A 16,069-nucleotide genomic window follows, 5' to 3' on the forward strand; every position below is an offset into this window, starting at 1 on the left:
CACGTGCAGCGTTGAGGTGGTGGCCAGATGGATGTGTGCTCGTGAGGCCGAGTTCACTTGCTGGCCACGACCTGAGGTACCGCAAGGCTAAATTGTTGGCTCACCGCTCTGCAACACCACCAACATCTCCGCTGACGGGCTTCTGAAGTGAGCGACATGTCGGTGTGTTGAGGAGCAGCAGCAGCCGCCGGTGGTGAAGTGCAGTGGCGAGGTGGCGGTCCTCTGGTGGGCAGCCTGGGCAGGTGGAGCACCATGATGGAGGGGGAGGGGCAGGGAGTCGCGGGGCGGGGCGCGCCTGTGGTGGAAGTGAAGATGTGGCGGTGGGATGGTGGCGCGCTTGCTGCCCGGCCACACCAGCACCACTGCAGCAGCCAGGCACTAGTTGAACGAGTGCGCGGATCTAGTTCACTGGCTTCACTTTGTTTCTGGTGGCGTTGAGGTGTGCAGCGGCGGGAGGAAGCTCGTCTTTGTGCGGGGGTGAGCACAGGTGCCGCCCAGAACTGTGTTCCGGGCAACCGTGCCTCGCCTGGGGCCGCGGAGTGTGTGTGCCCTTGTGGCAGCAGTGACTCCCTCAGCCTACACGGAGCACGCCGTACCTCCCCCCCCCCACCGGGTGTCCAGGATGCTCTCAGAACACGTGTGGGAGCCGCTGCCTTACCAGCCCTGCGACCTTCCCCAGGTAATTGTTCCCACCTTCAGGAGGGTGCCGCCCTTCACTAACACCACTAACAACTACAACAACAGCTAACAAGGAGCGCCTAACAAGGGCATGGTGATGCTTTCCTGCTAACTGGACACGTGCTGGCTGGTGCCAGTTGCGGTGCTTTGTAAATAAGAGTGTGGAGGCCAGGAAGCCTGGCCGCCGCCATCCTAACACGACTAACCAGCAGGAAGGAAGACACACTTGTCCTGGGACTGCTGAGCGTCGGCGTGTCCGCCACTAGTACATGCAACTCACGACACTTGCCTGGGTTTAGTTGATAATTAGATGTGCGCTTGTGGTGGTGGGTGGTGGTGGCTGTGGCGGGACCGGTGTCCGCGCTTGTGGGACGAATTGTGGACATGTTTGTGAGGGCCGGGTGAGAGAGGAGGACCACAGAGGCACGGGGGCTGTGCTTGGCACAGAAGGACCGCCACACGCCCGGGAGAACCAGGAAGAAGGCCACCACCACCATCACCACCACCACTACCACCACCACCACCACCACCACGGCCGCCACCACCACCACCACCACCACCACCACCACCACCACCACCTCGCCGTTTCTCCAGAGGAGCGGTGGTGGCAGGTTGTTGACCTCCCAGGACGCCTTACCTGCCGCCCCTGCCGCCCACCGCCCTTCACACCTGTCACTTCCTCGGCCAGGAGCGCAGCCTTGTCAAAGCTCTCAGCATCCAGTAAGCTGCACCAAGGTAATGTGCAAATGTCATCACCACTCCACTCCTGTCAGCCCCAGCGGCGCCCCTGTCTTTCTCTGCACCATCTCCTTAGCGGGCGTGGATAGGGGGCGGTGCGACCTGTGTACGCTGCAGCGGTGTCTCCACAAGGGTGCACAAGGCGGCCAAGGCTCACCATACTGTGCCCTCCTCGGTAAACATCTCCATGTCATCACCACTCAGCCCATCCTGCCTCCATGTCTAAGCTAACATGTACACACGCTATGCATCACCTTTTGTTATATTTCTTCGCTCTCTTTGTCTGTCATCACGAGGCGACGATTGGCTGATTCTTTAGGGATCCTGTGGCGCTTTTCTCCTCTTCATTCTTTGCAGGAACCCCTAAACCTTTCCTTGGACACCTCGGCCACAAAGTCTTCCAAACGTCTGTCTGCTTTGCCATTGAGAAAATCGTGCACGCCCTTTGGTCACCGTCAGTATATCACGCACTGGTTGGAGGAGAGAGGGAGATTGGCTCCCTCAACAACGCCACTCGGGCTCAAAAATCAAGACTCTTTCCTTTACAAGTCCCGCAGTTCCTGTAACATGTTATACTTGGCATAAGTTACTAGTCACTTTTTTTTTTCTTTTTTTTTTTTGTCATCGTTCTGAAGCCGGATGTTCCTTAATCAAATTACCTTCTGTTTTAAGCTGCACGAAAACGCCTCTCCCCCCTCCCTGCACGTACACTCCTGGTTCCCTGAGGATAGGAAAGGCCATGCAATCCAACATGTATCTCGTCCTCGTCTGGGACTTGTCGTCATTGTCACGTGAGTGTGCGCGTCCCCCTCGTCCTCGTCCCTTCCTTGCCTTCATCCCTTGTGTTTCCAGATGTCATTCTTCCGTTCTGTGGCCATTTATCTTGTTGGACGTCTCCTCCCTCTTCCGCTCCTATTGCCTCACCATCACCATCTTCCTCTGCTTTCTTTCTTCTGGTCTTTCTTACTCCCGTGTTTTTCTCTATTCTAATTACCGTCGCCGTCCACCGCCCGTTTGTAGGGAACCGCGCCCTGCCTGTCATCAATCTCCGGTAAAATACTTCACAAATACACGTTTAATAAATCTTGGCATAAAACGTTGGATAATTACAGGGTGTGATATTAATGATTTTATATATATATATATATATATATATATATATATATATACTATATATATATATATATATATATATATATATATATATATATATATATATATATATATATATATATATATATATATATATATATATATATATAGTAGTGTGACAGTTATGGAGTTTCGTTACGCGTTGACCAAGCAAGAGCGCAGTCGTGCCAAAGTGAGGCGATAGACGAGTCAACACCGCAGTTTTCGTCCACTCCTTTGCTCCTCGGTGTGAAGCGAAAGGGTCAAATATATTTCGAGGTGTTTATTTTTCCTGCATCGTTCCGGCAATCAGGTGTGGAGGAGAGGAGAGATTTTGTGGGGCAGAGGAAGGCACACCTGCACTTTTCTGAGCGAGGCTGTCACTGGGGCTAAAGTTACTTACGATCTGGCCATTGAGGACTCTAAGCTCTTTCCTTGCACTCCGTCGCCACTTCAATATACACTACCTTACTGCTACTCTAGGGTATATTTTCGCTAACGAGCATCCCATCAGCAAGATCTCCTGAATAATTATACTTTTGCCTTTCGTCAGTATATTTTCCCAGTCGACCATCCCTCCCACTAGATCTTCCCCTTAATCATTCCTCTGCCTTTCCTCTGCACCTGCTTGACGTCGAAAAGACTAAAACTGGACTGGAGTATTCGTGATCAGAGTGAAGCGAGGTAGGTGTTTGCCCTTTGAGGATCACACTCAGCAGGTGCAACAAGAGAGACCTCAGATGGACACGAATATGAATGGAGGCTAGACTGGGTAGAAAAAATAGGAACCGCTAAGGAGAATGTGTGAAAACGAGAATCCGCATCTTCCACTAGGGATTCTTGTAGAATGCAAGGGATGCTTTTCTGTAAGACTCGGCACTACGGAACATGAACAAGAATATGAAAGGAGGATAGACAGGGTGAGGAAATGTAGGAACTGATAAGGATAGCGTATGAAGAGGACTTGCAGCTTCCAATAATAGGACCAAGTGGAAAACATAGGAATCAAAAAGAATACTGCTTGAAAAGAAAGATTTATGGCGTAAGGATTCCTGTATGATGGACTCGCAACTTTCCTGAAGAACCCGGCTGGAGAATCCACAGGTTCCTTTAGAGCCTGACAGGTAGAATTTGCAGATTCCCTCAAGGGCATGACTAGGACGATGTGTGGCTTCCTTTAAGAGGACGTAACGGGAAGGACCAGCATCTTTCATGAAGGACCTGGCGAGGAGGGGAGACGTGGCAAGGGGGACCTGGCGAGGCGGACCTGCAGTGTTCTTTTACGGGCATGAAGGGAACGCTTCTTTTATAATGTGACTTAGATTACAAGAGCCACATCTTTCTTAAAAAAAAAACACACATCTATCATTCTCTAAAGAGCCTGGTGGCAAGAAAATAAAGGTCCTGGCGGGAAGGATAATTTGATAGTTAATGACGGTGTGACTCTTGCCGCTTCATCAGTGCAAGGATATCCATTCGTGATTGTATTGAACAGTAATAAGAGCACAGATACTGGAAGATATAAACTACTGCATCACACCTCTTGCTGCATGTGATGTCTTTTGAAATCATACTTTTAACTTATACGGTTTTATCAAGCTTTAGAAGTCATAGCAGTTAAAGATAATGAATCATTAACTTTTTAACCCCGAATTTCATGACTGAACCTGCCAGACCCATCTTCCTCCTCTCTCCCTCCTCCTCCTCCTCCTCCTCCTCCTCCTCCTCCTCCTCCTCCTCCTCCTCCTCCTCCTCCTCCTCCTCCTCCTCCTCCTCCCTTCTCCCTGCCCCCAGCAGAGGTCCGGCACAGATTAACGACCACTGGCGAAGGAAGGCGGCCATGACACGCCCACTATTTCCTCCCGTGACCACTGACCTCTTTAGTAAGATGAATGAAAGTTGAGGCGCTTTCTTAAACAAAGGGAGAGGTGGGCGGCGCCTGACTTGTCACTTTGAACTGCTAGCATAGCGCCATTTGGTGGGAGAAGTAGTGCTCTTCCTTCGCTAAAGAGAGATCAGATCACCATCATCAAAACAAAACTCCTTTTTCTATTTTTTGGGGGGAGGTAGCAGCAAATTAATGGGGGGTCTTATTTTTTTTCTGCATCGCACAGAGAAAATAAATCAATAAGTAGGTGAAGATAGATAAAAACGCTAAGAGTAAAGGAAGCTGCAAAAAGCCAGCAGGCCTACATTTGGTAGTCGCTGTAAACGTGGTACTCCCGTTCTTCACTGCCGCAATTTCCTCACCACTTATTTTATCAAAATTTCGGACGAGACTTAAATGTACCAGTTTCCCTCAGCCCATCCAATAAGAAAGGGAAGAAAGAGAGATGAGAAAACACTGAAGGAGCTGGGAGAAAAAGGGAGAGCACAAGGCGGGCGATTAGGAACTGGAAGAAGAGAGACGGAGCCGTAAAGGGATTGAGAGAGGAGAGAGGAGGCGATGAAGAGGCTGGAATGGAGAGAAAGAGGGGGCGCTGAAGGGACTGGGAGGAAGAAAAAGAAGGACGTTGAAGGGGCTGGGAGGAAGAGAGAAGGGGTGCTAAAGGGGTTGAGAGGGAGAGAAAAAGGGGGCTGAAGGGGCTGGGAGAAAGAGGGGGTGTTGAGGGGGCTAGGATAGAAAGACGGGGTGCTGAAGGGGCTGAGAGGGAGAGAAAGAAGGGGCACTGAAGGGGCTGGGAGGGAGAGAGAAGTGTCGTTGAAAGGGCTAGGAGGAGAGAGAGAGAGAAGGGCCGCTGAAGGGGCTGATGGAGAGAGAAAGGGGGGGCGCTGAAGGGGCTGAGAGGGAGGGAGAAGGGGCGCTGAAGGGGCCAGGAGGGAGAGAAAGAGGGGGCGCTGAAGAGGCTAGGATAGAGAGAAAGGGGGGCACTGAGAAAGCTGGGAGGGAGAGAAAGAGGGGGCGCTGAAGGAACTGGAAGGGAGACAGAGGGGGGCCGCTGAAGGAGCTGGGAGGGAGATAAAGAGGGGGCGCTGAAGGGGCAGGGAGGGAGAGAAATAGGGGGCGCTGAAGGGACTGGGAGGGAGATAAAGAGGGGCCGCTGAAGAGGCTGGGAGGGAGATAAAGAGGGAACGCTGAAAGGGGGTGGGAGGAAGAGAAAAAGGGGGCGTTAAAGGGGCTAGGAGGAAGAGAAAGAGGGGGGTCGCTGAAGGGGCTGGCGAGAGAGCTGCCGAAAGTGTTTTAAGTAGGTTGGCGAGAAAGTCCGGTAAGGCTGAGAGAGCTGGTCATCTATTGCACAAATGTTGAAGTGGCACGACACACACACACACACACACACACACACACACACACACACACACACACACACACACACACACACACACACACACACACACACACACACACACACACACATGATTAAATTCGCCAGATTCGATTAGCATTATTCTTCAGGTATCATTAAGAAGCAAGTCTTTTCCTGACACCAATAAATCAGCATCACGACTGCAAAGAGTAAAGGGTGAAGGTATCAGTATTCTACATAAGAAGAACATAAGAAATAAGGGAAGCTGCAAGAAGCGACCAGGCTTACACGTGGCAGTCCCTGTATGAAATATACCTACCTATTTCCATCTATTATCCCCATCCATAAACCCGTCTAATCTTCTCTTAAAGCTCCCTAATGTTCTATCACTAACAACATGATTACTGAGTCCGTTCTACTCATCTACCACTCTATTTGTGAACCAATTTCTTTCTGTCTCCTTCCTAAACCTAAATTTTTCAAGCTTGAACCCGTTATTTCTTGTTCTACCCTGGTTGCTGATCCTAAGAATTTTGCTTACATCCCCCTTGTTATAACCCTTATACCACTTAAAGACTTCTATCAGGTCCCTCTTAACCTACGTCTCTCTAAAGAATGTAAATTTAACAGCTTCAATCTCGCCTCGTAAGGAATACTCCTCATTCCCTGTATCCTTTTAGTCATTCTCCTCTGTACTGATTCTAATAGACCTAACGAGGTTTGTGGCGAGTAATGGGAGAGACTGACCTTCTGACTGCTATAGATGGTGCAAGCTTCACCTTTGCTATTTGGCACACCTTCCCTTAATCACAAAGCTCTGATATTTCTTCTTGTTCTACAGCCATCGCTAAACATTATATTACTGACTAGGCACTGGGAGGTTATTTATTTATTTTTTAATCTCTCGTCTTTTCTATAGTTGCTAGTGCAGATCTTGTGTTGTGTCTTTAAGAACACAAAAACATGAAAACAAGGGAAGCTGCAAGAAGCCTCCAGGCTTACACGTGGTAGTACCTGTGAATTATTGGATATTGCAATGAATTAATGCGGTTGTAATGCAGATTGAGAGAATACCTTCGAGAGACACCACTAACAGGTAAGGAGTGATGAATTTTTTTTTAATCTTGTAGAGCCTGTAGGTTTATTTTCGCCAGGTAAAATCGTCAAGGGCCATTCAGGTGAAGTGATACTGTTCCTGCTGTCACTACCTGTCAAATGGTTAACAACAATTAAGGAATTATAGAAAAAGAGTAAATTAAAATAAAAACTAAGCATAAAACTAAATAAAAACTAGAAAAAAAAGTACATTGCGAAGGAAAGAAAGGCAAAATTTCATGCCAGATTTCCGTGTGTGTGTGTGTGTGTGTGTGTGTGTGTGTGTGTGTGTGTGTGTTCCTTATCTGAATCATCAAAGGATCTCCATCACCTCACGACTTCTTCATACGATCTCATTGAAATCGCCAGAAATGAGAAGATTGTCTGGCTGTACCTTGCTTTTTTCTTTTTTCTTCTTGTGTTTCTCTTTCTTCTTTTCTACCTTTTTCTTTCTATCTTTCTTTCTTCACATTATTATTCTTATTGGTATAATTTTCTCTTCACCCTCCTCCTCCACCTTCAGTTTGATTCCTCCTCTTCCTCATCTCTTCTTCCCCCTCTCTTTTCGATCGCCACACACTCCTCCTCTTCCTCCACCACCACCACCACCACCTCCTCCTCCTCCTCCTCCTCCTCCTCCTCCTCCTCCTCCTCCTCCTCCTCCTCCTCCTCCTCCTCCTCCTCCTCCTCCTCCTCCTCCTCCCACACCTTCTGATGAAAAAAAAAGAGGCGGAGAACAGAACAGCAACAGGAAAAACAGCACGCTATCCAAAGGCCTTTTTTCCCCATCCCCTGCTTCAGACTTCTCCCCATCCCCCCCTCTTAACTCGTCCCTTCCTCTATCCCCCCCATGCCTCGCCCCTTCATTCCCCGCTCTCACAAGCAAAGGACTGTGTGTGAGGTCCTTATTTCGTCGACTTCCTATATATCTTGACCTTTAATTCGTTGTTTTTCTATACACACATATATATATATCTGTTTGTATTTTCTCTCCCTCGTTTCGTAATGTATATACTTTCCCTTTAATTCATTTAATTATCATTGGCTTGGTATAAAATAAAAAAAGAAAAAATTGGTGTTGGTCATAATTTCTCTGGGTTTGGAAATTATTGTGCGTGGTCCTTTTCTTTTTTCTTTTTTTTTCCTGGTTATCTGAAATATTTGCCCGAGTCAAGTCTTTCGTTTCACCTTTTTTTTCTTTTTTTGTTTACTTTCGGTTGTTCGTATGAAATGTTTAAGTTTACTCGGTCCTTTTCTTATTTTGTTTGTGTCCGGTTAGTTTTTTTTTTTTCTTTCGTTCACCAAAAGTATGATTATGTTGCTCTAAAAGTTAATTTGTCGCTCATTGTCACTCACTCAAGTTTATGGCCCGGATGTAATACCGGACACACACACACACTCTCTCTCTCTCTCTCTCTCTCTCTCTCTCTCTCTCTCTCTCTCTCTCTCTCTCTCTCTCTCTCTCTCTCTCTCTCTCTCTCTCTCTCTCTCTCTCTCTCTCTCTCTCTCTCTGCATTCACCAATCCAAGAGATAGATCGACAAGATAGACAGACAGAAAGATAAACAGACAGAGGTAGCGGAAGAGGGATTACCAAGGCGGTGCTGGTGGTGGTGGTGGTGGTGGTGGTGGTGGTGTCAGTTTGAGGTTGGGAATGGTTTGTTAGCTCGAAGATGACACAGTAATTTTACACACACCGTTCTCCGCCCAAAGATCATTCCTTTATGGTCTTTTAGTTTTACAGCAGCCATTATGATGGTTTGCCAACAGCCCGTGGTCATGGTTGGGACCACCCACCCTTTCCGCGAGTCACGTCACCCGGTACTGGGACCGACATCGGGAGAGGAGGAGGAAGAGGAGGAGGAGGTGGAGGTGCTGTACTTACTGGTGTGTGTGTGGAGCCGCCCCGCCCCGCCACGCTCCAGCGACCCCTGGCCCTCTCCTGTAGGCTTTTGCACTTTACTCACTGCCGGGTAAACAGCCAGTATCGCGCGCACTGGGACACACACACACACACACACACACACACACACACACACACACACACACACACACACACACACACACACACACACACACACACACACACACACACACCAGTAGGGGCTTCCTTTATCTCAGGCCTCAACATCCTGTGGAGGTGTGGGTCGACACTATCACTGCCGCGAACACTCGACAAAACCACCACGTTTGAATGAGCTCCAGTGCAGCTTGAATATTAATGAGGCAGCGCGGGTAGCAAGACTCGGGCCCGCTGTCCTCGTTCCTTTTGCCACGTGCTGCTGAACCCGATCAACGCTCGCTCGCACCTACAAAAACTACGCACTGCCACGTCTCAGGTGAGCGAGGCGGGCCAGAACAGGCGAGGCGAGACGCGGCCGCTGCGGCACCTTCAGGATAACTGAGGGAACGGCAGCTCAAGCGAGCGTGGAACTTTTGAACTGTGGAAATCCCAGTTGTTCTGCGGGCTGGCTGGCCGGCCGTGGAGGGAGTCCCCAGCCGCGGGCCGCTTCCAGCCCGGCCTTCCCAAGGTCTCGCCGCGACGCCCACTTAAGTCTCGCACACTTGTTGCTGGGTTGTGGCGGGAAATTTGCTGGGCACGTCTTGGGTGGGGAGTCCCCGGGCCACGGCTAGGGCATTGACGTGCACGGCAGGTATGGAAAGGGATGCTCAGCTATCCCTGCAGCGCGCGCCTCCGCCTCACTGTGATGCTGCTTCGTCATGGCACTCTCCTCATACTCCCTAGACTTACGTTAGACTGACAGAGCTGTAGGCATCACTGGAAAGCTAACCACACTAATGCTAGTAGTGGGACAGGCCATGGTTCTCACGCACGTCGCCGCTGCCGCCGCTACATGCCTGCGGTGGAGAGCGGCGGTCGAGCTAAGGACTACTTACCAGCCAGGGCGGAGAGGTGTGCCTAGGGCCGCTGGTGGCGACTGACTAACACCAGCACCACCTGCGTCGTGCAAATACTTTGTGCTCTCAGGGACGGCATGCGGAAATCCCAAGGGAGTCGATCCGGACATCCCGAGGTGCCGTGTAAGGGCGGGGCCGCTGACAGCCTCGACAGGAGTCCGGCCTGGCAGCCTCGTCGCCTTCACCGCGCCGCTCTTACGGGTCCTCTCGCTAGCCTGTTCCCGGCCGATGTGGACGGTAAGGCGGGTGCGCGGGTGTGCTGGCCAGAAGCGAGGAGCACGGCAAGGGCGTCCCGAGGCTGGTGGAGGCCAGCTGTCCGCTCCTGATAAGCCGGATCTTTGCGGGTCCCACGGCCGCCGCGCAGACGCCCCGTAACGGCACACCTGTCTCGCCTCACTTATCATTTGTCTTAAATGCTCGCCGTTTTTATTCTCCATTAGGACAAGAAACGTAGAAAAAAAGCACACGCCGCCCAAAACTTAGACGAGTATCTGGCAGTTTCCAGACAGCGTGGCCGGGTGATAAAGGTTACTGCTTCACACCTGGTTACCGCACACCTGTTAATACCACGTCTTTACCACTAATGAGCGAAGGAGTGCCGCCCTGCCTGATGGTTGTGGCGGGGACGTGTGTGGGCCCCGGCAGGGGTCGGCTAGGGGCTGGCGAAGACGCTACAGGGCGTAATGGCAAGGCAGTGTGGCAGTGGCCGCTGAAGGTTGCCATCCAGGAAAACAAAAGTGATGTAGACAGTGTAAGTTTTTGTGCGTATCTTCTCAGTGTATCTAGTGGGAGGGAGGGAGCTTCGGTGATGCCAAGGTGATGAGGATGGTGATGAGGATTAACTTGATGAGGAGGATGGCCGTGATAGCAACAACAATAACTATAATAATGATAATGACAATGACAACAACATTGATAAGAAAAAGAAAAAAAGAATTATATTATTATTGTTGTTATCTTTATTATGACTGGTATTATCGTTCTCCTTATCACCATCATAATTTCAGCCTGAGCACACCAGCATTACGTATTGTTATGAGCACCAGCAATCGAGTAAGGATGACGACACGTGCAACCGTCAAGGTTAGCGGTGTTTTATAAGGATCCTGCCGCGGGACGGAAGCCTGAACACAGAGCTAGATGGACATTGAGATAACACCAGTGGGGAGGTGAAAGGGGGGAAGGACGGGAAGACAGGAGGAAGGAGCGGAGGGTTTTGGTAATAAATATGAAATAGATAGAGAGTTTGGAAGATAGTAGCAGCTGGGAGGTGAAAGGGGGGGCGGTGAGGACGGGGAAGCAGAAGGCAGGAGAGGACAATTTTACTAGTAAACATCAAACAAACAGAAGTACGAATGCAGATAGAAGCAGAGGGGAGGTGAAATGTGGGGAACGACAAGGAGACAGGAGTACACAGTTTTAGTAATAAGTGTTAAATAGACAGTGGGGTGGTGAAAGGGAGACAGATGGCAGGAGAGTACAATTTTAGCAATTAACAAACAAACAGGTATGAAGGAAGATAGAAGCAATGCAGAGGTGAAATGAAGGAAGGACTAAGAGACAACAGGCAGACGACAGGTTCAGTAATAAGCATTGCAGACAGGCAGACACAAAGACAGACAGAGAGACAGATAGACACGTAGTCAGAACCACGTGGACAGCCAGGAGCGTCGTGTGAGGTGCGGCGTGGAATGAACCTTGAACCATATTTTTGGTGGTGGTTGTAAAAAAAAAAAAAAAAAAAAAAAAAAAAAAAAGCGCCTCCCAGGTCCGCTAAGCTTGTGAATCCGGATGTTGGACGCGGATCTACTCCCCTCCGGCGGCGCTGGCCCTGGCTCAGCTCACCGCCAAGGTCCGCCCGTCCCACCCTCGCCCGTCCCGGCCCGGCCCCCTCCTTGTCGTCGCGTCCTCGTCATCATCGTCATTGTTATAGTAGTCATTTTGATCGTACTCATTATTATCATCGTTATTATCTTCATCATGTTCCTCCTCCTCCTCCTCCTCCTCCTCCTCCTCCTCCTCCTCCTCCTCCTCCTCCTCCTCCTCCTCCTCTCATCGTAGTTGTTGTAGTAGTTGTTGTAGTAGTCATTCTCGTCCTTCTCATTATTATCATCGTTATCTTCATCATGTTCCTTCAAACCTTCCTCCTCCTCCTCCTCCTCCTCCTCCTCCTCCTCCTCCTCCTCCTCCTCCTCCTCCTCCTCCTCCTCCTCCTCCTCCTCCTCCTCCTCCTCCTCCTTCATCACAGTTACTCCAGGAAAAAAACAACGGCTCACATCACCTCTTTGTATTACGTGGATGTCTCGCCCACGAACCTTTCGTGGTCCTGCTCGGCTCTGCTGGGCCCTGCTCTCCCAGACTCAGAGCGGCGTTAGTGGTTCCTAATGGCAGGGGACAGAGTACGGCAGCGCGCCAGGTGGTATCTCGGGTTTTTATTGTCGGTTTGCTTGTAACTGCGGTATTGAGTATGGAATGTTTTTTTTACGTCCACTGAGGGAAAGGTAAAAATATTATGACAGGGAACGAGTTTCTCTTCCTGCACCGCCTCGAAAGACCTGAGTCACAGGGGTTTTGTGGCTTGAATTACTTGTCCATGCGTTAAGTACCTTTATTCCCCATTCATCTCATTTATGGACGTCTTTTATATCCATTATGGTCAAAGTGAAAATAGTACGACAGGGAACCAGTTTTTCCGCCTTCACCGGCTTTGAGGATCTGAATAGGAGGAGTATTGTTACTTGAATTACTCGCCAGAGCCAGAAGTACGCTTATTCTCCACGTATCTGTTTATCTTCATACAAAAATCTGCGTTAATGTTTACGTCTTACCTCTGTGAGTCTTGGAAATCTGAATAGGAGGAGTATTGTTACTTGAATTACTCGCCTGTGCCTTAAATACATTTATTTTCCAGTCTTTATACAGAATTTGCACTGATGTTTATATATTATCTGTGAATCTTGAAATTCTGAACAGGAGGCGCATCATTGCTTTATATGTATACGTGACAAGTACGTATATTTCTCATGTATCTCTTATATATATATAGTAATTCAAAGGAAATACTTTTCTTCATGTCATTTAGCCACGCTCGTCCCATTTATTTGAAACTAAAACTTAAATCTTGTGCTGCTCCGCCACTAGTAAGAACTGAGAGATACAACCCACGTGTTGTTGTATTAGTTTCCGACACTCAACACGGTCGAGGCACGCAGCGCTCCTCTGCACAGTTTAGATCACGGCCTTCCACTTAGCGCTGACCACAACTACCGACACTGAGTCACAAAAATATTCCCTGCCTCGTGAGCACGTGTATCTCAAGGCCGGTAGAGAGAGAGAAAATACATTTTCCCAGTTACTGTATCAGTTGTCTTACCCGTGGGAAGTGTTATGTTATAGTATAGTTTTGGTGAATTCGTAAACGCCATCCCACTACATTCATTAGCGGAGCTGAGTTTTTTTCGGTAAAGCACCTCGGTAAAGTGTAGTTGGTATAATTCATGATCGATATTTAGGTAGCATCTTCCTTCATATTTATAGCTTTCCTTCGGTCTTAGTTCCTTCAATGTACTAAGAATCTAACAATTGTCAGACTTTATAAAGAAACTGTCAACTGATGAGAGGACCTGAGACTGAGAGAAAGCACGAGACATAGCGTGAGTGTAGCAGGTTACTTAATGAACTCCTTAACATTGTTGTACAGGGACGATGCTTCATTAAGACTAACTTATGGAGAGATAATGATGAGAGAGGAAAACTGGTTCTGTATTCCTGATGCTGGGTGAAGCTTCAAAAGATGTAAGCAGCTCGTGGATTTTAACATTACAGGATGCACCTACGCTCTACAGTAGATAAAGACGGATAGAGGATTGTAGAGTGTTTTGTCTCAGATTGAGGACGGTAAGGACTTTTTTCATAGCTTTTTTTGTTGCCCTAGGCCGGAGTACCCTCTCACATAAAAAAAATTATGCTCGCTATGTCCCATCTTCTAATTCTGAAGTTGTATTTTTCCCTATATTTTATGTATGGTGCTCACACACACACACACACACACACACACACACACACACACACACACACACACACACACACACACACACACACACACACACACACACACCACTTCCGTGTAATACATTCCACCGAACTGAGGCAAAATGTATGGGGAGTTGAGTTATGTACTAAGATTTCCTGGATCAAGCAAACCCAACGCCAGCCTTCACTCCACGTACAAGGCAGCGGCCCGGATACCTGTGCATAGGTCCGTGTCTGTCTGTGTGTCTGCCTGCCTGCCTACTTGCGTGCGTGCGTTCGTCCCTGGTGCGTGGGACAGGTGTGATCCGGGATGACAAACTACTCCGCCGTATTATTAACAGCGACCCTCGTGACGTAACCAGGAAGCTTTTATGGAATCCTTGTGAGCGAGGCGACGAGTGTCCTGGTGCGAGGCGGAGGCGGTGGGTCGCGCGGCGCGGCCACCAAGCGTCGCATTGTTTATGATCGCCACATGCATTCCGTGATGAGCTCCCACCTGCGGCCGCACCATGCATCCCTTGCTCTCCTGACTGAGTGCACAATTACACCTTACAGCCGACCGAGCAACAATAGAAGTGTTCCAGCTCACTAGCTTTGTGCCTCGACACCTTATGTATATCATGTTCATCTGATATTTTGCTCTCAACAATTTTGTTTGCTTGTATGAGTAAAAAAATAAATTATAATAATGATAGCAGTGACATTAAGTGGTTTATTTGGAACTGTAGCATTAAGATAAAAAAATATTTATTAGAATTGTAGAATTGAAACTATAAGTATGAATTTATGTATAGAAAGTCATTCAAGTTCAAGAAAGCTGTGTGTGTATGTGTGTGTGTGTGTGTGTGTGTGTGTGTGTGTGTGTGTGTGTGTGTGTGTGTGTGTGTGTGTGTGTGAGCGTGTGCTCGTGCGGGGGTCCATATTGGGAACAAGGGCAAGGAGACAGTTCCGTGCGGGCCGCTGGATACTTTATGCCAGTGTCCAGAGTATAACTTAAAGGAGGATGAGAGGAGACCAAGTGAGGCGTGAAGGCAAACCCGCGCCTCTTCCTCAGCTCGGGGAGGTAGTAGTGTTCCTGACTGCCCTGCCTCGCCTGCCCCGTGTACTAACAGTTCTGGACCTGCATGCGTTACGTATGATAATATTTGCACACAGAAAACTTTTGAGCAGCTGACTGAGTGGAGTGTGTGGACGAGAATGCGGTTGTCTGATCCTCAATTACTATCATTCATGTCACTTATCCTGCACATTACATTTTTTCCTTCATCAGACTCAATACATCATGCGGTATCGCTAGGCGTGTTTGAATAATGGTAATTGGGTTTTTGCACTATATACCTGTACTCTGTTAAAGTCATGTGGTTGTGTGGCCGTGCAAAATTGTGATGTTATAGTAATGGCTGGAAGGAGAGAGGGAGAGGGAGAGGGAGAGGGAAGAGAGGAGGAGGGATGGTTTTGCATCACGTTCCTGGGTACATAAAAAATGCAGGCCTTTTGAAAATCCAGCCAGCTCCGTTGAATGAGAGAAAGAGAGAGAGAGAGAGAGAGAGAGAGAGAGAGAGAGAGAGAGAGAGAGAGAGAGAGAGAGAGAGAGAGAGAATTACCGAACAGACGAGAATGATATATTGAGTGAGAGAGGGATAATGGAGAGGGGTGTTGAGGGAGTACAAGAGAAGACATGAGCGCTGCATCTCTTGGTGTCCATCTGAGGCGGTGAGAACACGATGGTGTGTAAAAGTGTGTTAGTGAGGGGCAGGGCACGAGGCGGCCACCCTGCTATACACGATCATGTCCGTCGGGCGCGTAAAAAAAGAAAAAAAAAAAAGACGACATACTTGACAGGTTTTTATGGGATTATCTTCATGTTCCTGGCCAGAGCACTCACAGGAGTCGCCGCGCGTGTAAGTGAAAGGCGCAAGACAGCTCACCACCTTGCAGCACGCCACGTTACCTTCCTTTCCCGCCAACTTTAGACCGCGGCAGGTGCATTGACACCCACCCGTCTGCCGGCCAGCTTGGTGAGGTGCTTGCGGCTACAACTAAATCTGGGAGTAATTGGTGAGGACGCCCGGATGACACTTCCCCCTTCCTCCTTTTCTCCCCTTTTCCCCCTAGCGGGGCCCCGTCACCTCACTGCGTACACTGCCTCACCTTTTCCTGCGTCTCGCCTGTGCATAAATAAGTAGTGTGCGGGGGATTTAGTGTGCATAGCTTCCCTCACGGACATCCCGT

The 16,069-nt window shown here is 48.9% G+C and overlaps 1 protein-coding gene across 1 annotated transcript in view; it reads left to right on the plus strand.

The window, feature by feature from the left end:
- Positions 1 to 265: 265 nt before the first annotated feature.
- LOC135088936 (segmentation protein cap'n'collar-like) overlaps positions 266 to 16,069 on the plus strand; it is a 136,444-nt gene continuing 120,640 nt past the window's right edge. The window contains exon 1 of the mRNA XM_063984005.1: positions 266 to 679. Coding sequence (XP_063840075.1) covers positions 623 to 679 — 57 coding nt within the window. The 5' untranslated portion in view covers positions 266 to 622. The remainder of the gene's footprint in view (positions 680 to 16,069) is intronic.

Source organism: Scylla paramamosain, chromosome 32 (assembly GCF_035594125.1).
Source record: "Scylla paramamosain isolate STU-SP2022 chromosome 32, ASM3559412v1, whole genome shotgun sequence".
NCBI lineage: Eukaryota > Metazoa > Arthropoda > Malacostraca > Decapoda > Portunidae > Scylla > Scylla paramamosain.